Source organism: Sminthopsis crassicaudata, chromosome 4 (assembly GCF_048593235.1).
Source record: "Sminthopsis crassicaudata isolate SCR6 chromosome 4, ASM4859323v1, whole genome shotgun sequence".
NCBI classification, from domain to species: domain Eukaryota; kingdom Metazoa; phylum Chordata; class Mammalia; order Dasyuromorphia; family Dasyuridae; genus Sminthopsis; species Sminthopsis crassicaudata.
The window spans coordinates 17673593-17692494 of NC_133620.1; the positions used below are offsets into that span (position 1 = coordinate 17673593).

General features: G+C 39.4%; 2 protein-coding genes across 4 annotated transcripts in view; both read left to right on the forward strand.

Moving 5' to 3' along the window:
• MYSM1 (Myb like, SWIRM and MPN domains 1) overlaps positions 1–18902 on the forward strand; it is a 246171-nt gene that overhangs the window by 141982 nt on the left and 85287 nt on the right. The gene's annotated exons all lie outside the window — the stretch shown is intronic.
• The window catches only part of OMA1 (OMA1 zinc metallopeptidase), a 66864-nt gene that overhangs the window by 21963 nt on the left and 25999 nt on the right, over positions 1–18902 (forward strand). For all 3 annotated transcript variants that reach the window (XM_074265810.1, XM_074265812.1, XM_074265811.1), the window contains exons 4-8: positions 4224–4452; positions 8386–8559; positions 8658–8765; positions 14129–14257; positions 16860–16934. In XM_074265810.1, the coding sequence (XP_074121911.1) occupies positions 4224–4452; positions 8386–8559; positions 8658–8765; positions 14129–14257; positions 16860–16934 (715 nt within the window). The remainder of the gene's footprint in view (positions 1–4223; positions 4453–8385; positions 8560–8657; positions 8766–14128; positions 14258–16859; positions 16935–18902) is intronic.

The following is an 18902-nucleotide window of genomic DNA, read 5'->3' on the forward strand; positions in this document are numbered from 1 at the left end:
GGCTAGAAATAGTTTTAATTTCTTTATCTGAAAATTGTTCATATCCTTTGACCATTTATCACACTGATTGCTTTTTAATTAAATCTGATTTTTGTGATGAACACAAATTTTTCTCTCTTTGCTTTCCCTTCCCCCTCCTCCCCCTCCCAATTAGGAAGAAACAGCAACAGAAACAAAATCCTTTTAATAAATACACATAGTCCAGAAAAACAGATTCTTATGGTGTCATTCTGTACCATATCCATCATTTCTCATTTTGGAAATGGGTAGCACCTTTCATCATCAGCATATGAAATCATGGTTGTTCATTGTATCAGAGATCTAAGTCTCTAAAAGTTATTTGCTTTTCTGGAATTGTAATTATATAAATTGTTTTTGTTTCCAATCTCTTAACTCTATATCATTTCATACAAGTTTTCCCAGGTTTCATTGACATTTGTATAGATGGCTCTCTTAAGAATTTTAGCCATGAAGGGAAGGAGATATATGGGACAATAGCTAGTAGAATTGTTGGGATCAAATGAAAGTTTTCTAAGAATGGGAGAGATCTTGGATTGCGTGTAGGTCTCTGGGAAGGATCTGGGAAGGAGAGAAAGATCATAACAGAAAGAGAATGTTGCAGTTGCAGGAGAAGTCAAGAGGGGGATTGATTGGCTCAAGAATAGGAGTCCTTGACAAAGACTTTACCTTGACAACAGAAGGACTGCCTTTTTGTCTGAGACTAGAATGAAGGAGAAGATATTGGGGACAGAAGTACAAGATATGTGAGGGGGGGAGGGAATTATCTGGGCAGGAGTGTATGAGGGGAGGTCCTCAGCTAAGACAGTAGGGGAAGGACATGCTAGGAAGGCTGGAGGAGAGATGATGGGTAGTTTTGGAAAGCTGATATGGAAAACAGGAGAGCAAATCAATTTGGAAGGAATAGAATATTTGCTTTGCTATTGCGAGGCCCTTATTGAGATCAGATTATATAAATTTTTGGAGGCCAAACTCAGCAGTTTTGTGATTTCCTCTATCTTTTTTTAAGGAATCAAGAAGTTGGCCATAGCAGCAGTCCAGGTTGGAGCGGTCCAGTAGGACAAGGGCAGAGGGAATCTTGAATGGAGGATAGTATAGAGATGAGTTGACTAATCAAGGAGTCAGGCATAGGGGAGGAGAGTACAATAACCAGGTCAGGATTGATGGTGAAGGAAAACAGAGAGATGGAGAGATTGGACATCATGGTAGGACTGAAGTATGGGATAGTGTGGGGGGTCATAAAGGATGAGAAAGATGGAATGAAAAATGGTTGCAGTCAGTGGAAAGAATTTCAGACTTCATGAACATGAAAGTAAAATGCTGTGGATAATGGCGAGTGAAGGGTGTGACCATCTCTTTGTGTAGCTAGGGTGAATGAAGGAAGGTCATGGAAGAAATTAGGGTGTATTTGAGGGGACCCCCAAATATTAGGGCAGGAAATGAAGAGGAGAGAAAAATTGTGAAGCAGGCATTGAAGTCACTGAAGAAAGAAAATAGCTAAGAGCCAAAAAGGTGCAGTTTGAATCTCAAGACAGGTAATTAAGAAAGGTGGGAAGGAGTATTTTGACTCTTCCACTGCAGTTTGGGAGTCGGGCTGTGAGATAAAGAACAACCAGGACAGAGAAAGTCCCTGTCATTGCTGCCTCCCAGTTAACACTCCAGTAATTTCACAATGCCCAGGAAACCTCGGGGGTTTTTTCTTGCTGTCTTTACTCACTCATTTGATAATTTTCATGGATTTTAAATCGGAACACATAAATGCTGTGGCTCCGTGAGCATCAGCAAGGCCGGCTGGCGTCTCTGTTCAAAGGCATCAGTCATAATATACAGGGAAGTAAAACTGACATTTTAGCATTTTTCCATTAAAAGCTTGGTTGGAAATCCTAAGGAAATAAATATACACTCCATTCACTTATGTATTCTCAGAAACCATTATATCACAAAAGTGGGAATCATTGGTTCTTTCTCAATAACATGAAGCTTTGTTCCTTTTTTTATGTTTTGGTTTATGATATGTGTGCCACCATTTGAGGCGGAGGAGACAAGCCAACCTAATTTCCAGAGTTGTGTGTGAATGTCTACTAATGTGCAATGTCACATTAATTTCAAGGACATTGGAAACAGGAATGTCAAAACCAGTATTTGCTTAGCCAAGTAAGACGGATAGCAGTGAAAGAACGAACTTAATTTGAGCATTTACTAGGATAGAAATATTGGTGAACTTTTTAAAGAAAGAAAATGTAGATAACATTTTTTAAGACCTGTAATTTTCTGATATGAGACTTATTTGATGTATTTCAAAATGTATTGTAGATGTCCTTCAAAATAAGACTTATGCCATATCCATTTATCTAAAGACTTGTCATGTATAGTTGTGAATTGTTCCTTACTTAACAAGACCAGATCTACAAACTAAAGCATTTATTAACTACTTATGTGTGAAGTTTTGTGCTGAATGCCCGGGATATGAAGACAAAATCAAAACTTTCAAAGAAAATCCAATAATTTTTATTGATATCTTTTGTTTTTATATTACCTGCATATCCTCTTGCATTTTACCCATCCAAGAAAACCATCTTTTATAAGAAAGAGTAACAAAAAGAGGAGAAAGGAAAACAATATTTCCTCAAAACTAACCAACATGCCATCAAAAGTTGGTTTTATGTGTGAAATTCCACATCCACGGTCTTCCATCTTTGAGTTCTTTGTTACTACGAAAAGTTCTGCTATCCATTTTTAGATGTTTATGTGGCCTTTCCAGTGAACTCAAAGTATATGGACCTTTGAGGGATTTTTTATTTTATTTTTTATTTTTTTTGCACAGATCCAGTGGTTGGATAACTTAACAGCTACAATAGTAATGCATTCGTGTGTCTGTCTTTCCACAACCCTTCCAAAATGAACTGTTCCCCTATTGTGGCATCTTTGTCACTTTGCTGGCTGTGAGTGAAACCTCAAGGTTGTTTTAATTTACATTTCTCATATTATCAGTGAGTTAGAACAGAGGTGGCAAACATATGGTGCACGATATTCCCCAGTGCAGCCAAACCAGATCAAAATGTAATTGGGAATATTTAACAAAATAAGAAACACCATAGTAAAACATAGATATATGTGATTTTCTAAGTCAATATGTGGCCTACAAGAAATCGTTATGTATGCCCTAGTAACCCCTATTTCTATTTGATTTTGTAAAGACTTTAGAAAATTCTTTCACGTGATTTTTTTTTTTTTCCCCCCTGAGGCTGGGGTTAAGTGACTTGCCCAGGGTCACACAGCTAGGAGGTGTTAAGTGTCTGAGACCACATTTGAACTCGGGTCCTCCTGAATACAGGGCTGGTGCTCTATCCACTGTGCCATCTAGCTGCCCCCTTCATGTGATTGTTAATAGTTTGCATTTCTTCTTTTGTAAACTGCACTTTGACCACTTATGTTTTGGAGAATGGTTTTTGCTCATGGATTGGTGTTTACTGTGTCTATATCTTGAATATCAAACCCTTGTGAAAGGTATTTGATATATAAAATTTATAATTTTAGAAATGTATTTTTATGGGATTAAAAAATTTAAAAAAAGTGTTATATTTTGTTATTGCAGTGTTCCCAGTCTGACAGATAACAAGTCTCAGGGATCTTTTTTGGAATTCACAGTGCTTGGAAAATTTCTTTGTCTTTGTGTGTAATAGCTGTCAGTTGTTTGCCCAATTTTCTGAGTCCCCTGACCACTTTTTTAAGCAGTGTTTGTAACAAAACCCATCCCAGGCCCTCACAATGAATGTTTTAAGCAGTTTTAGGTCTGCAGTGTGGTGCTGTGTAGCTGTGTTGAGGCTCTGCCTAGACCAAGGGGCCAAATGGACTCGGAAACCTCCCAATGTTTGGCAGCCTCTGATTCAGGGAACAGTTTCCCTGAATCTCAACTGATCTGAGATTCGTTATCCAATTCTTAATAAATTTGGATTGCTTCAGAATAACTGAAGAATTTCACTCTGAAATAAGATTTACCACTGTAATTATGCATTATTTGGTTCTTTGTTATCTTTTGTTAAGAGCTTTATAAGTTGAATAACCATTGTAGAAAAATGTTACAAAAAATAACCAGCTGTGATCTCCTGAATGTATTTAATTCTAACAAAAAGTATTTGGTCTTTACTTTGTATATTGGATATTATTTATTCCTTGCAATTTGTAATTTTTTTCCTTTCCAACAGGGGCATAAGAAAATGGTGGCAGTCCCTTCCTCCCAACAAGAAAGAGCTTTTTAAAGAAAGTGTAAAGAAGAATAAAGGGAAGTTATTCCTGAGCTTAAGTAGTTTGGGAGTATTATTTGTTATTTTTTACTTTACTCACCTGGAAGAGAGTCCTATCACAGGACGGAAAAAGTTACTAGTGTTGGGGAAAGAACAATTCATGATGTTATCACAAATGGAATATGATACAGTAAGTAGTAAACAGTGAAAAATCCTCTTTTTAGAGTGTTCCTGATATAGTCCTTTTTTTTTTTTTTTTTTTTTTTTTTAAAGCAAGTTAGGAAGGGCCTGTGTAGGAGGTGGTGTGAAGTTTGTGGGCCTGGGTTTCTTTGCTTGTGTTTGCCTGTTCTGAGCCTTCATTTCTATCCTCCAAAGCAGTTACAGAATACAATATATTGATTTCTTTGTTGATTTTTTTTTTTGGGGGGGAAAGATCCTTGTTTTTAGAAACCTTAGTTCTCTGAATTGTCATTGAATGCTAGGGAGTTGAATGGACAAAGAGCTAAAACTTTCTTAGTTGTACATTAAAGATGGATAAGATAAATGCAAAGATAAATGCCCATTTCTCCATGGGCAGGTGTTTTATAGAAGAGGCTTGTGTCTGGGGAAGTGCAGGCCTCAGTACTGTGTTTAACAAAGTTTGTCTTGAGTCACTTCACTTGTACTTTGGGACCATCCATTGTGTGCATGGCTTTGCTTGGTGCTGCCATGGGTCCACAGAGGTAAATCAGGGCATCTCTCTTGCTGTCAGGGATTACAGTTTGCTGAAAGGTCCTCAGGGTTTCAGACATGCTTGTAGTTTAATTATAGACAGAGTAACAGATGAATAGGCAGAAAGCTGTAAGGTCTGTTTGGTTCTTTTTGTTCTTCGATTTGTTTAATTCTCAGAACAGTCTTGAGGCAGGGACTGGGATGGGGGTGCAGCTGATGAAACCCAAGCTCCCCAGGGTTACTCCACTAATATATGTCTGGGTGACTTTTCCTTGCTCCCAGTCCAACCTTGCCTAGGAGGCTGGGAGCTGTCCCAGGTCCATACTGCTTCTCTGGAGGCAGACATCTCATCTCAAGGATTTTCTTCAATGTTCTCTGCTTTCTCAAGGTGCCCCATATACACATGTTAGCAGAATACCTTGTAGTTATTTTAGACTTATTCCTCATGGAATCTAAGTTCCTTGAGATTAGGGATTGTTTCACTTTTATATTTTGTATTCCCAGTGCTTAGTATAGTCCTCCTGGATATATTTGTTTAATTGGATTAAGTTTTATAAAGTTGGGTTAAGATATCTGCGTTAGGTTGCTGTGGTATTTGCTTTTCCTGTCTCTAAAAAAGCTTAAAATATGTTTCCCAAAGTCTTGGGTGAGGAGCTCCTCGTAAAGATCACTCTGATGTGAGACTGAAAGTCACTTGGGCCTTCTGACATTTGCTACCTGGGTGATGTTGGACAACTTACTCCATCTCTAAGAACTGGCTTTATCATCCATATCATTTCTAAAAGAATCATACCCGTAGGCACCACCATGACATCAAAAAAGCCTAGAAAACATTTCAGTCTATAGACATTTCACTTATTTGCTAAGCACAAAAAGATGGAGGCCAAAGGTTTTAGTTTTGAATATAAAATTGCTGGTAAAATTTTACAAAGGAGGAGCTTGTTTTTTCATAAAGCAAGTTGGTGCAACAGAAGTAAAAGCAGATTAGAAAAGTTTGGCAAGAGATCCTCAAAAGCAAAATCATTTCAAGGACATTTAATGAAGAAAATGGAAGGAAGACAATAAACTGAAGAAAAATGGAAAAGATCTGTAAAGTTGCTGTAACAAAACAAGAATAGTGGAAAGGAAAGAAATTATCATGCTTGAACCTTAAAATGACAGTCCTGTTCATAATTAGAGGGATATGTTTAAAGGAAACAAAGATAAGAAATGTGGCCAGATTGCTCCAAGTATACATAGCACGTATCTGGACCCAACATTCAGATGTGAAGGAGATTTGAAGTAATTTTGGGGAACATCAGGACATGTTTTTTGCAAGATCAGCATTCTAGGAGGAGGTGATGAGCAAGGGGTGGGCTCCAGGCCTAGAGGATAGACTGGTGCAGAGGGAGAGACAGGACCCAGAACTGCACCTACAGGGAATAGCAAATAGGCCAATTTGGCTGAAACAGCATGAGTGTGTGAGAGGAGAGTAGTGTGCTCGAAACCTGGAAGGTCAGCTGGAGCCATCTGTCAGCTCTGAAGGCTTTTAAAGAGGCACAAAGGAGCCCTTGGAGGTTCTTGAGTAGGCGAGTGTTATGATTAGACCTGGCGGCAACCAGCTACGTAGGTCTGTTCTTCAAGGGACCACCTGGCTGCATTTGGAGAAGCTCTTGGCCAGAAGGCTGGCTTCAGGAGATAGATTTTTCTCCTCATTGCTGCTCATGGAGAAAGCATAAGAGAGACCTCCATGTCATCAAAAAAACAGGCAGGCTAAGTAAGTTTGGAAGGCAGATTATTAAAAAGATATCTATTGACTGATGAAGTATCTTGCCCAAAGCAGCAGTTTGAAAAATCCTATGCCTTGTATAGTTGCCATCTTGATTTCAGGGGTTATACCTGTGCTGATGAAATCGGGATCTCTTGAAGTAATAAGTGTAGATGAAGAAAGGCATTAACCTGAAAGGCTGGTTAACACAAGCTGCTCTACAGTCATTTTTTACATTTAATTTCATGTTTAGTTTATTAATTTATGTGTAATTTAATAGTTATACGCTAAATAATGAACATTTAAATCATTGCTAACCACAAATCAAATGGTATTATGAATGATACAATGTTGAATAGTTTCTGGAATGAAAGTAGATTTTGAATTTATTTCAACTGGTGCTGCTTTATATTCTGATGTTTTTCTTACAGTGAAATTTCTTTAATGGTGTCCCAAGGACTGATTAAAGAAAACAAACATGAATGTCTGTAAGAGAACATTATCATAAAGCTAGAAGGTGCTAACATTGTGTTTAGCACTAGAGAGCTTTTTTCCTAGTAATGGTGATTTCATTTGAATACCTACTTCAAACCAGGTTAATATAATTGCCTTATTTAGTCTGTGTTTTAATATGTGTCATACCCCGAGATAAGCTGTTACAAGTAACTATGAATTATTTTTAATAGACTTCATTTATTTCATTTCTAGAATATTTGTGAAATAAAATGTATTCAATATTAAGAAAAAAAAAACCTTAACAAGCATAAAGTTTACTCAAGTTTGAAATAGTTTTTTTTTTTTTTTTTTGAGGGGAAGAGAAGGAAGTTCAATATATTGTCTGATATGTCAAGATTGCGTAAAAAAAAAAAAAAGCCACCTGTTTAAAAATATGGCATATTAAAGGAAATTTTTGAATATATATATATATATGGAAAATTCATATCTTGTTTTAAATAGATGAGATTATCTACCCCAAGTATTCTGAATTCTATCAAAGTAAACTCTTATCTAGCTTTATGGAAGAAAGGAAGTGTTTTTAATCATCATGATACTTCATCAGTAACCTGGGGAGAAAATGGCACATCTATTAATACTGAAATTTCAATAATCTTCCGTCAGTGTGTGTGAATAAAACTTTAAATTAATGATACATTTAAGGATCCCTCTTTTCCTCCCCTAAACCTGGTTAGGTTTGGTGTATTTTCAGTCCACTGAGCCATAAAAATAATTATCTTCTGTGTTTCACTTTTCTCCGTGATACTCATTTTTCTTCTGATGACAAAATGTTTTCTCCATACAAAATTTCATTTCATACATTATTTTACAGTTAGTACAATAAAAAACTATTTAAATGTGTTTCTTGTTTTCATATGCATAAATAAAAAAAAGATGAATTTCATTTTAATTTAAAATGATTCAGATAAAAAATCTTAATCATTAACAGTTGTTCAAGATAATGAAGTATATTAATTTAACATGAATAATTCAGATTTCAAGAATTTAGAACTGTGATTTAATATATGTAGATCTTTGCATACATCTTTAAAAAGTGGAATTAAAATATTGAACTGTTGGCAGCAGAATCTTGTCTCATAAAACATTTTGAACTGTTGATAACATTAAAATTGTCTAAAATTACAACCCCTTTTCTTTGTTAATATGCAGTGGATGGAAGAATTTAAAAATGACCTGCTGACTGAGAAAGATCCCAGATACCTGGCCGTGAAGAAAGTTTTACAGCATCTAGTAGAAAGCAACAAAGACATCCCGGGCATCTCCGAGTTCAAATGGATTATTCATGTGGTAGATAAGCCCAGCATAAATGCCTTTGTTCTCCCTGTAAGTACATTTCTCCTATGTTAGATTGGTGACCTCTCTTTTCTCTGTAGCTGCAGTAGCTCATTGTCTGGTTGTTCTTTCTTTTTGTGTGTGTGCAGAACGGGCAGGTGTTTGTTTTTACTGGGCTTCTCGAGGCGGTCACTGATATTCACCAGTTGACTTTCCTTTTGGGCCATGAGATCGCTCACGCGGTGCTTGGACATGCTGTAAGTACTTCACATTTGGCATTTAGTTGTTAGAATGTTTGTCATCATCATGAATTAATTGCCTTGAAAGTGCATAATGTTTTAATGTTCATTTTTTTTCATGGAGAGAATGGTGAAACACAACCAGTTTTATTATACTATCTAGAGACTGCCAGAAGAATACCATGCCGGATGGCAGACAGAGCCCCAGGCTTGGAGTCAGGATTCCTGCCTCTCTTTACCCTCTGACTAGCTAGGAATATCACTTCACCTCTCTGGACCTCGGTGTGCTTCTCTGTAAAATGAAGTTGTTGGACTATATTATTTCTAAGGTTCCTTCTCTCTTTAAGAGCCACAGATGTTAGACTGTTGTAAAGAAATTGACAGTTATCTGATATAATCCTTTCTAACTTTTAAAAAACTTCTTAGAATTTCACAGGATAGTAGCATTTCAGGGCTGGATTCCAGTCTCTATAAACATATGACATGTGAGAGCTGGCTTTGCCGGAAGGCCCCTGGTGAGGGAGCTTTCCTGGGGCAGGCCCCTCTGCACTTTGAGACTCTTGTCATAAGGATTGTGGGAGAGTTTCTCCTGACATCAGACCTTGTTTTCCCTTTTTGAAGCTGCAGCTCATTGTTCTGTAAAATTAATCCATACCTGGAAAATATCAGACAAAGGAAATGTTCCACTCTCTTCTAGTTGTCAGCTCATGCCGATGTGTAGGAAACTAGCCTCTGAGAAGAAAGCTGAGGGGAAACTAAGAGACTTGAAGAGGAGAAATGGCTCCAAGTCCATCTCCTACCTGTAGGCTCCCGGGCACCTCTGCTCCCAGGAGTGGCCTCTGATGGCCTCACTGCCACAGTGGGAGTGTTTAATAATAAGAGAATCCATTTATTGAAGCAGGAAGGGACAGGTGGTGGTAGTACGTGGATAGTCGGCCCATTTCTCCTGTTGGGGAGTCTTTATCTTCATCTCCATCATGTCTTTGAAAGATGAACTCTGATGGGGGCTGTTTTTGTTGGTTTGGCTCTGTTAAGAGCTGGGAGGCCCTGGGGGAAAAAAAATTCACAGCCAGTCTTTCTGATAAAGGCCTCATTTCTAAAATCTATAAAGAATTGTTTAAAGTTTATAAGAATACAAGTCATTCCCCAATTCATAAATGGTCAAAGTATATGAACAAGATAGTTTTCATGTGATGAAATTAAAGCCATCTATAGTCATAAAAATATTCTAAATCACTACTGATTAGGGAAATGCAGTTCAAAACAACTGAAGTACCACTTCACACCTCTTACATTGGCTAAGATGACAGGAAAAGATAATGATAAATGTTGGAGGGAATGTGGAAAAATTGGGACACTGATGCATTATTGGTGGAATTGTGAAATGATCCAACCATTCTGGAGAGCAATCTGGAACTATTCCCAAAAGTCTATCAAATTGTGTATACTCTTTGACCCAGCAGTGCCCACTATTGGGTCTGTATCCCAAGAAAATCATAAAGGAGGGAAAAGGACCCACATGTATAAAAATGTTTGTAGCAGCGCGCTTTGTGGTAACAAAGAATTAAAAAATGAGTAGATGCCCATCAGTTGGGGAATGACTGAATAAGCTGGGATATATGGAGATAATGGAATATTATTGTTCTAAATAAAATGATGAACAAACTGATTTTAGAAAGACCTGGTCCTTAGAAAGACCTAAAATCTTTAGAAAGATTTACACAAATTGATGCTGAGTGAAACAAGCAGAACCAGGAACAATACATTGTACATAGTAACAGCAAGAATGTGATGATAAACTGTGAAAGACTTGATTCTTCTCAGTGGTGCAGGGATCCAAGGCAATCCCAATATACTTTAGACAGAAAACGCCATCTGCATCCAGAAAAAGAATTAAGGAGACTGAATGTAAATCAACATATGCTACGTTCACTTCTTTTTTTATTTTTTGTTTTTCTCTCTCCTATGGCTTTTCCCTCTTATTTTGATTTTTCTCTCCCAGCAAGATTCATAAAGCAATGTGTACTAAAATAAAAAAAACAAAAACAAAAATAAACAAACAAGCCAAAAAAAGCTGTGAAAGGCCGCTGCTAAATCTGGAGGGTTTCTTTTCCACACTAACCATGGATTTCCTTCAGAGCAAATGGAATGCAAGTGCTGAAGCTTTCTTATACATCCAGTCATTAATGTTCTTGGTTGCTTACTTCCTGCTTGGTGGATGCCAAAATAGTCTTTACTTTTCTCCCTATGATTCTTTGTGAGAAATATTCTACCTGGGACAATGTATGGGAGAATTCCAAGTTCCTAATGTGATGGGGAGCAAATTGAGTCCAAGGTAGCCAAGGATTTGCTTTAGGCCATATAAGCAGTAAATACTAGAGCTATGGATTTGAACCCTTATTAGAAGTTCAGTGCTATTTTTTTCCCTATGAAGACAACTTTTATTCTTCTTTGATGCTGTTACCTAGATTAAGAAAAAACACCTCTTTTTTTGTTTTGGTTTTTTTACATAATTTTTCCAATCTAAGTTCTGGTATGTGTCTGGCTCACCCAAATTCTATTTTTATTGACCTTACTAGTTAGTTCGGTATGCAGATATTATAGCAATATTAGTCTTGAACTAAAAAGTTGTCTAACACCCTTGGAAGAAAGGAATCCCAGCACACACACGTAACAAGTGGCTGTCCTCTTTCTCTCAAGGCTCTCCCTAATGGTTTTAGCAGAGCTGAGGAGCTGCAAGATTTTCCTTCTATTAATGGTTTCACATCCCTTAGATTAACCTCAATTTCCATTCCCAAAATAGAGTTTAAAGGAAGTGGCCAAAGCTATTTACTCTGCAAAGCAGAATGAATTGCATTCTCTTTCTTCCTTCCAACTTGTTACTAGACTTAGGATCCAATTTTCTTAACGTCTCCTGGATCAAGGGTTCTGTGACAAGGAGTTTTGATTCCTTGGCCTCCGTTTGAGGCTGTGAAGCTTATGTTGCCTGGTCCATTATGGCTGCTTCATAACAGCTCAGTCAATCTTGGTCATCCATCACTTTAGAAACATTTTAATATGCAGGACATCTGTCTGTCTGGCACCGCATCCTGGGCCTTGTATTCAGCATATTGTCGTGATCTCTACCATGGAGCATCAGTAAAGAAATGAGCAATTACAATCATTAGAGGAGACATCAAATAGCAAATAACAGCTTTGAAGACTGAAAATATTAATATTTCTTTTGCACATTTCCTAAATGTTGCCAACACTTTAAAGATTTTCTTTTTGAGACCCAATTTTTATTTAATAATAATGATGATGATGCTAGTTTACATTTGTAGATCACGTGAAGGTTTGCAAAGTGCTTTGTGTACATTGTCTCATTTGATCTTCTCTGCTGTCCTGGGATGTTAGGATTACAAGGTGAGAACTCAGGTTGTCTGGACAGTTCTCTGGCTCAGAATTCACACCTTTGGTTTAAAGGTGTTTACACCTTTGGTTGAAGTGTTTCTCACAAGCCCCATTGAGTTCTCATTACAATCTCTGCGAGGATAAAAGAAGACAACATTGGGCCCGGAGGAGTAGTCTACTCTGGAGGAAGAAGAGTCTGGCTGGGAGAATGAGTTGAGACGGCAATCCCTAAGAACAACTTAGAGATGACCGGACCTTTACAATTCCGGACCTTTACATTTTGGCGCCCAATGTGGGGCCTTGACACTGGTAGATAAAGGCTCTTAGTCCCATCTGACCTATACGAAGTTTGGGCTTCACAGAGATGAAGGGACATACCCAGGTCACTCTGCTAGTTAAGTGTTTGAAGCAGGATTTGCACTCAGGTCATCCTGGCTGCAAGCCCAGGACTCTGTCTGCTGTGTCACACTGATTGCCTTCTCCCTCTCTCTCCATCTCCTCTTCTTCCTTTTTAAAAAATTCTTTCCTTTTAAAATTTTTTTTTATTACTTTGTTGTAACAATTACCTAATTCTACATGATGCACACCTACCTCTCTCTCTCTCTCTCTCTCTCTCTCTCTCTCTCTCTCTATATATATATATATATATATATATATATATATATATTTTTTTTTTTTTTTTTTTTTTTTTTTTTTTTTTTTTGGTCAACCTCTTTAGAAGAAGAGGCTGCAGACAAAATAAGAGGTAAAAAAAGGTAGCAGGGAGTGGCAAATGTGAAAGAGTTGGGAGAGCATATAGTTAGAAAAGAAAGGAATTTGAAAGAATTTGTTCAAGGAATAGACCACAAGGCCTGAATAGGCCATTGACTGGCATTGTATGCCTATATTTGTGTTCAGACATAATTTTGTATTTAGGAAGAGCTTTTCCTGCTTCTTTGGCTCAAGTTCTGAAAGTCTGATCATGGGAGGGGCTGATCCTGGTTTTTTTCAAAGTTCTCAAATGTGAGCAAGCCAGAAAGGTGCCATTTACAGGTCCGGCAGTGAGGAGTTTGTGTCTTGGTGAAGGCTGATTACCCAGCCAAGCCACTTATAAAGGTTACAAAGATTATAGTACAGGGGGTGAGAGCAAGTAGCAGCGTGGGCTGTTGTCATATCCTGGGAAGTCCCAGCAGCTCCCAGGAGGGGCTGCTGAGAAAGAGGCAGCACAGGTCTCCTGACTTTTCAGCCAAGCTCTGACTGGTGATATCATCATTGAATCCTCAACAATAGCTGTTTATTGGACACCCGTGTTCTTTGCAACAGGGCAGGAAAATTCTCATTTCAGCAGTTGGAAAGCAGGTTTACCCTTTAATTCATAAAGGTCATTGATATTTACGTCAAACATTTTGCAGTAACTTCTGTTATAAGCAAAAGAAAGGATTGACTGAACTTCATTCCCTGATGCGAAATCCAGGATTGAAATTAAGACACACTTCCAGAAATGTAAAATGTATTTTCCATTTTTTGGTAACCTTATTCAATAGCAAAAAGCTTAATTTAAGCAAATAGACAGTTACCTTTGGAAGGAGACATATAAAACTAAACATGGAGTTGCTAATTGTTCTCATCCCCTTTAGATATTAGCTGTTATTTATGTATTTAGTAAAAATGTGTGTCTATAAGTGCATATAATTTTATGGCAAATAGATATCTTATGATCTCTATGAGATAAAATTTTTATTCAAATTTCCTTTCATCACCAAAAATTTTTTGGGTTAAATATATATTTTTTCCCTTCAAATATTTAACTTTTATATGCTCTTTATTAAAATTGGCCACCTTGCATTTGGATGGGAGGCTAAGCTTAGTGTGCATGTGCTGAGTGAAGGCTTCGGAGAAAGGAGAAGGCTTCAGAGGAAGGAGAAGGCTGCTCTGGGGTGGCCGCTTGTGACCTGGTGGATGTAACACCGCAGCCAGTCTGATCCCTTTGTTCTCCTCATTGTTCTCAGGCAGAGAAGGCCAGCCTGGTTCACTTGTGGGACTTCCTAGGCCTGATTATCCTCGCAATGATTTGGGCCGTCTGTCCTCGAGATAGTTTGGCAGTTTTGGCTCAGTGGATCCAGTCTAAACTGAAAGAGGTAAGAGTGAGGGAGAACCAGAGACTGCCTGGTGGTGCTGGCGCTGATGGGTGTTGGTGATTTTACTGTACATAAATGGAGTCTAATAGTATTTTACTCTTTGTCCTTAGGAAATGTGGGTTCTTATTAAACCCCATGGGTTTAGAGCTGGAAGGAATCTTGAGGTTATTTAGTTTAACCTCATTTTACCAAAGAAACCAAAGCTCATGTAAGCCTGAGGTCTTGCAAGCTGTTAAGTGTGAAACTTGAACCTGGTTTTCTGCCTACATTCAGTGCTCTTTTTCTCTTGGCCAGTCATCTCTATCTTAGAGGCAAAGAAGGCCACATTCTAGGAGGCTGTGCCACTTTGACTCCTAGGCCAAGGTGGCAGATTACGGGTCCAGTGTCCAACTTTGTGTCCAGCATCTGGCCAGCCCAGCGCAGTCTGGAGACTTCCCCTCTTATTCAGCTCCAGGCAGATGAGCCTGTTAGCAGCACAACATTTAGAAGGTCAGGTGGGATGTCAAAGAAGTGCTATAATTTGTTCAGAAGCCCAGCCAACACTGGGGCCGAACATCATTGTTTCCCTGAGCTCATGGGATCCCAGAGTCTTAGTTGTGAAGGATCTTAGAGGTCCCCCACCCCACTCCCAATGATTGGTTTTGTAGATTCTCTTTTAAGTCCTCTAGTAAAAGGATTCACTATCTCCTTGGGTGATCTGGTCTAGGTTGGTAGTTTGATCCTCCCTCTTTGCAATTTCCCATCATTCCTCATTCTCCCTTGGGGATGAAGCAGAAGAAACTGACCTCCACAAAATGGTTATTCTTTATAGCCATTAGGGATGAAAGAGTTTAAGATGGGTCCTCAGCAATTTTTATTCTCTGGATCCCTTGGGAAGTTAGTCTCTGGGGAAGCCTATGAACCCTTCTAAAAACCATGTTTCACAGTGCTGGCGCATCGTAGATGCCATATAAAATCTAGCTGCTGTTATTATTATGATTAAATGCGTAAAATAAAATACATAGGATTACCAAGGAAACAAATTATGGAATAATTTAAAAAATATTTTCTGAAAGAAGTTTGTGAATCCTAGGTTATGAACTCTTGGTTCAGAGAATGTTGGGGTAACCTTGGGTTTCAGTGGGGGGAAGGTGATTTTTATGGCACCTCAGTTGGGTTTGTGGAGAGGAGTCATCCAGAACCATCTTTGTCCAGGGCCTTTTTATCTCCTCCCTCATCCTTTCCCTGCCCCAGCCCCTCTATCTGCCTGATGAATACTCACATATCCAGCCTATATCCCAAAGGAACTACAAAAGAGCTCTTATTTAATAAATGTGATTTTTCCAAGGGATGTTTTCATTTTAATCCAACATGGAACTTTCCGTCCTTAGAAAAATATGGTCAGGCTAAGGCTCTTCCTGGTCCCTCCAGTATTCAGTATGTTGCTTTGTAAATGGGGCTGAACCTTAATGCTCACTTTTTCAATTTTTCTTGTTCTTTTTTTTTTTTTTTTTTTTTTTCATGTGTAATAGTCATCTTCCAGCATCTTCTATTGAGTAGCCACCTTTGTGATTACTGAAGTGCCATATGCAGTTCTTTCAGTTCTGGGAGTGCCTAACTGCTTGATTAACTGTGATTAATTATTTTATTTCACATTTCTCTCCAAATATTTCCCCTTGTCCTGGGAGATTTGACTGTTTAGTTACAATCTGTTATTTGTTTATTTAATGATTTGTAGAGCGCCCATCCGAGTGCCATCTGGGTGCTGTTCCAAATCTAAGGCACAAAACACAATGAGATAAATTGATAATAAAATTGAGCATCAAGCGTACATTCATGTTATGTTATGTCATTTTCTTTGTTTATAATTACTGAAAGTTCTTAAAGGGAAAAAAAAGGATAGCTTTTGGTTGGGTTGTAGAACCTGATCTCTGGAGGACAAAGGCAAAATGGTTTGATTTAGTCTTCCCCCACCTAGGTTTTTTATTTTATTTTTTTAATGGCTTGAGAAAGTGTGGTAAGGAAGAGCCACAGAACCCAGAACGTCTTACTACTAAACAATTAAGTTGCTTTCTGGAAAATAAAATTGGATTGCCTCCAGGATTGTTTTTGAGCTCCCTCCCCTTAAATCAAGTGTTCCTGAATGCATTTGAGGAGGAACTACTTGTCATTTTCCTAAAGCTATAAAATCACTAGACAACCCAGTTTCCACAGAGTCTGAGATAGTGGTGAGACTCGAACTCGGTTCTTCTGACATAGCACTGTTTTCTTTGCCTCAAAGAGCCAGACATTCTCTTTGTGTTTGATCTCAGTGGACTGCAGGCATTACTTTTCTTTGAATTTTTATTCCCCCTTTGGAAATGACCCCACTTATCATTAACACAACATATATTCCCCCCTGATCAAGGAAAGAAGGCTGCAGCGTGGACTTTGTACCCGTCTCTTTTGCCACTGATGCTTAGGAAATGTTAAATCTTCATAAAAAATATACACATTTCATCTTACACGCCTCAAGTATCTGTTAAAATGAATAAAATACCCTTTAGTACTGATGAGGAAGAATCGTGTTTCTCTGACGTTATGAATGCAAATTATAACCGATTTTATGTCGTCTTTCTCCTAGTATGTGTTTGATAGACCCTATAGTCGCACCCTGGAGGTGGAAGCTGACAAAGTCGGGCTGCAGTTTGCCGCAAAGGTAGGTGGAACCAGCGCTTACGCCAATGGCGGAGGGCCCCCCAGATAATGAGAGGGAGGGTCACAGCCGAGCAGGAGTGCGGTCTGATAGTCACGCTTCAAGAGGAAAGATTTTCTTATTTGGAAAGGCTTGTAGGTCATAAAGCTTATGGTACTTAAAAGGTAGTTTTATAGCATTATTTCCCAGGAACATCTATTAAGTTCCCATCTGTACCTGGGGCTGGAGTGAGTCCTGCATAAAATAAATAGGGATGTCGTCCTCAGAGCAGGAATATTAGACTTCTGCTAGGGGAAGGGATTTTGTGCACACTGGGTTTTTCTGTATGTTAGACATTAGTTGTGAAAATAACATTTTTTTAATAGTCAGTGGTTTGCTTTTAAATAGTATTTTCTTCTGTTCCTTCCACCTCCTGGAAGCCTTAATTTCTGTGTGATCTTTAGCTTTTCCCTGTCCCCGGCTATGTTCAGGGTCATCTGCACCACCATTGTTCAGGTGCCTGAAGGTTTTCAAAATGTCTGGCATCTTTTTCAGCATCTTTATCTTATTTGCTTATAATAGCTTGGAGGTGGGGACTGCAGCACCCGTTTTTATTATTTTACAGATGAGGAAACTGAGGCACACACTTGCTCATGCTTCCCGAGTCAGAGGCGGTTTCTCTGACTCCAGGACTGTCAGGGTCCATTACTCAGGGCCGCCTTGCGCTTTGTGCTCTGTCCCCATCCCTTCTATCTTCATTATGTCTCCCCTCCTTCACCACACTTCCATTGGCACATCTGAGGTCAGATCCTTGTGCTCTCTGGCCTGGCCTGCTGCTGGGGTCCCACCTCTCTCCGCCTCCCCTGCCTGGTCCATCTGACATGATGTGTCTAATGACTTTCTAGTGTCCAGAACCTTCTCTAATGGTCATGTCCCTCCCTCTACAGTCCTGACCATGCTCAGAGCCCTTAAAATGTCCCTCATCGCCTGCCAGAGAAATGCAGCCTCCTCAGCCCTGTCTCCTTGGGCCCTACAGCCTGGCTCTGACCTCCCCATTCATTCCAGAGGGAAGTGATGTGTCTGAAAGTGAGTTTTACCAGAGCTAAAAATCGTCAGTTTAAAGTTAGTTCGTTGTCTATGCTTAGGATGCTGCATTCTGAGTTTGCATTATCAAAGATCAGTTTGATTTCTCTGGCTGGGGCCCCGTGGGCAAGGAAGGGGCTTCATGAACTTGTGCCCTCCACTGTCCCTTCTGGGCACTGAAGGTAATGATGCTTGCAAAATCTTTGGAGGCAGTGGGGTAGAATCAGTGAAATCTTAGACTTGGGAGCAGGCTGAATTGTGTCCAGATCCTGCCCCAAGTGCTTATTCTGGCTATGACCGTGCCCAAGTCATTTACCCAACTCTGCACTGAGTGAGATCCACATCAGTGAGCATTTATTTAGTTCCTACTGAATGCCAGGCACTGAACTTGAAATGGGTGGATATGAAGGTCGTATCTTTGCCTTTGCTTAGGTGGGGACAAGGAACATACATGAAAGTGTATTCTGAGCCTCTCTGAGGAAATGGTGACCGGCGGGGGGGGGGGGATTCATGGACTGGAAGAGGTCAAGATGAGCAAGAGGAAGGTGATTGCAGGGAGGAGGGCCCAGAGATAGGAGAGAACATGCTACAGCCTCAGCAGGAGGGCTGGTCTGGTGGGAGGGGGACAGAATGAGGTCGGAAGGACCTTCAAGGCGGTAGGAAGCCAATGGTGTTTCACGAGCAGGACACTGCCATGGCCTGGCCGGTGCTGTAGGGACTTTGCTTTGGCCCTTCTGTTGAGAGGGCAGAGTCTGAGGCGGGAATGTTCTGCAGGAGCCAATTTCTGCCCTGAGGAGAGGTGGCTGGGTGAGGGTAGAGCTGGGCACAGATAGGGAAGGCTGGGCAGCCAGCTGGAGAGGAGAGACTGCAAAGCCGGGTGAGGAGACACTAGGGGCATCCTCAGCAGTA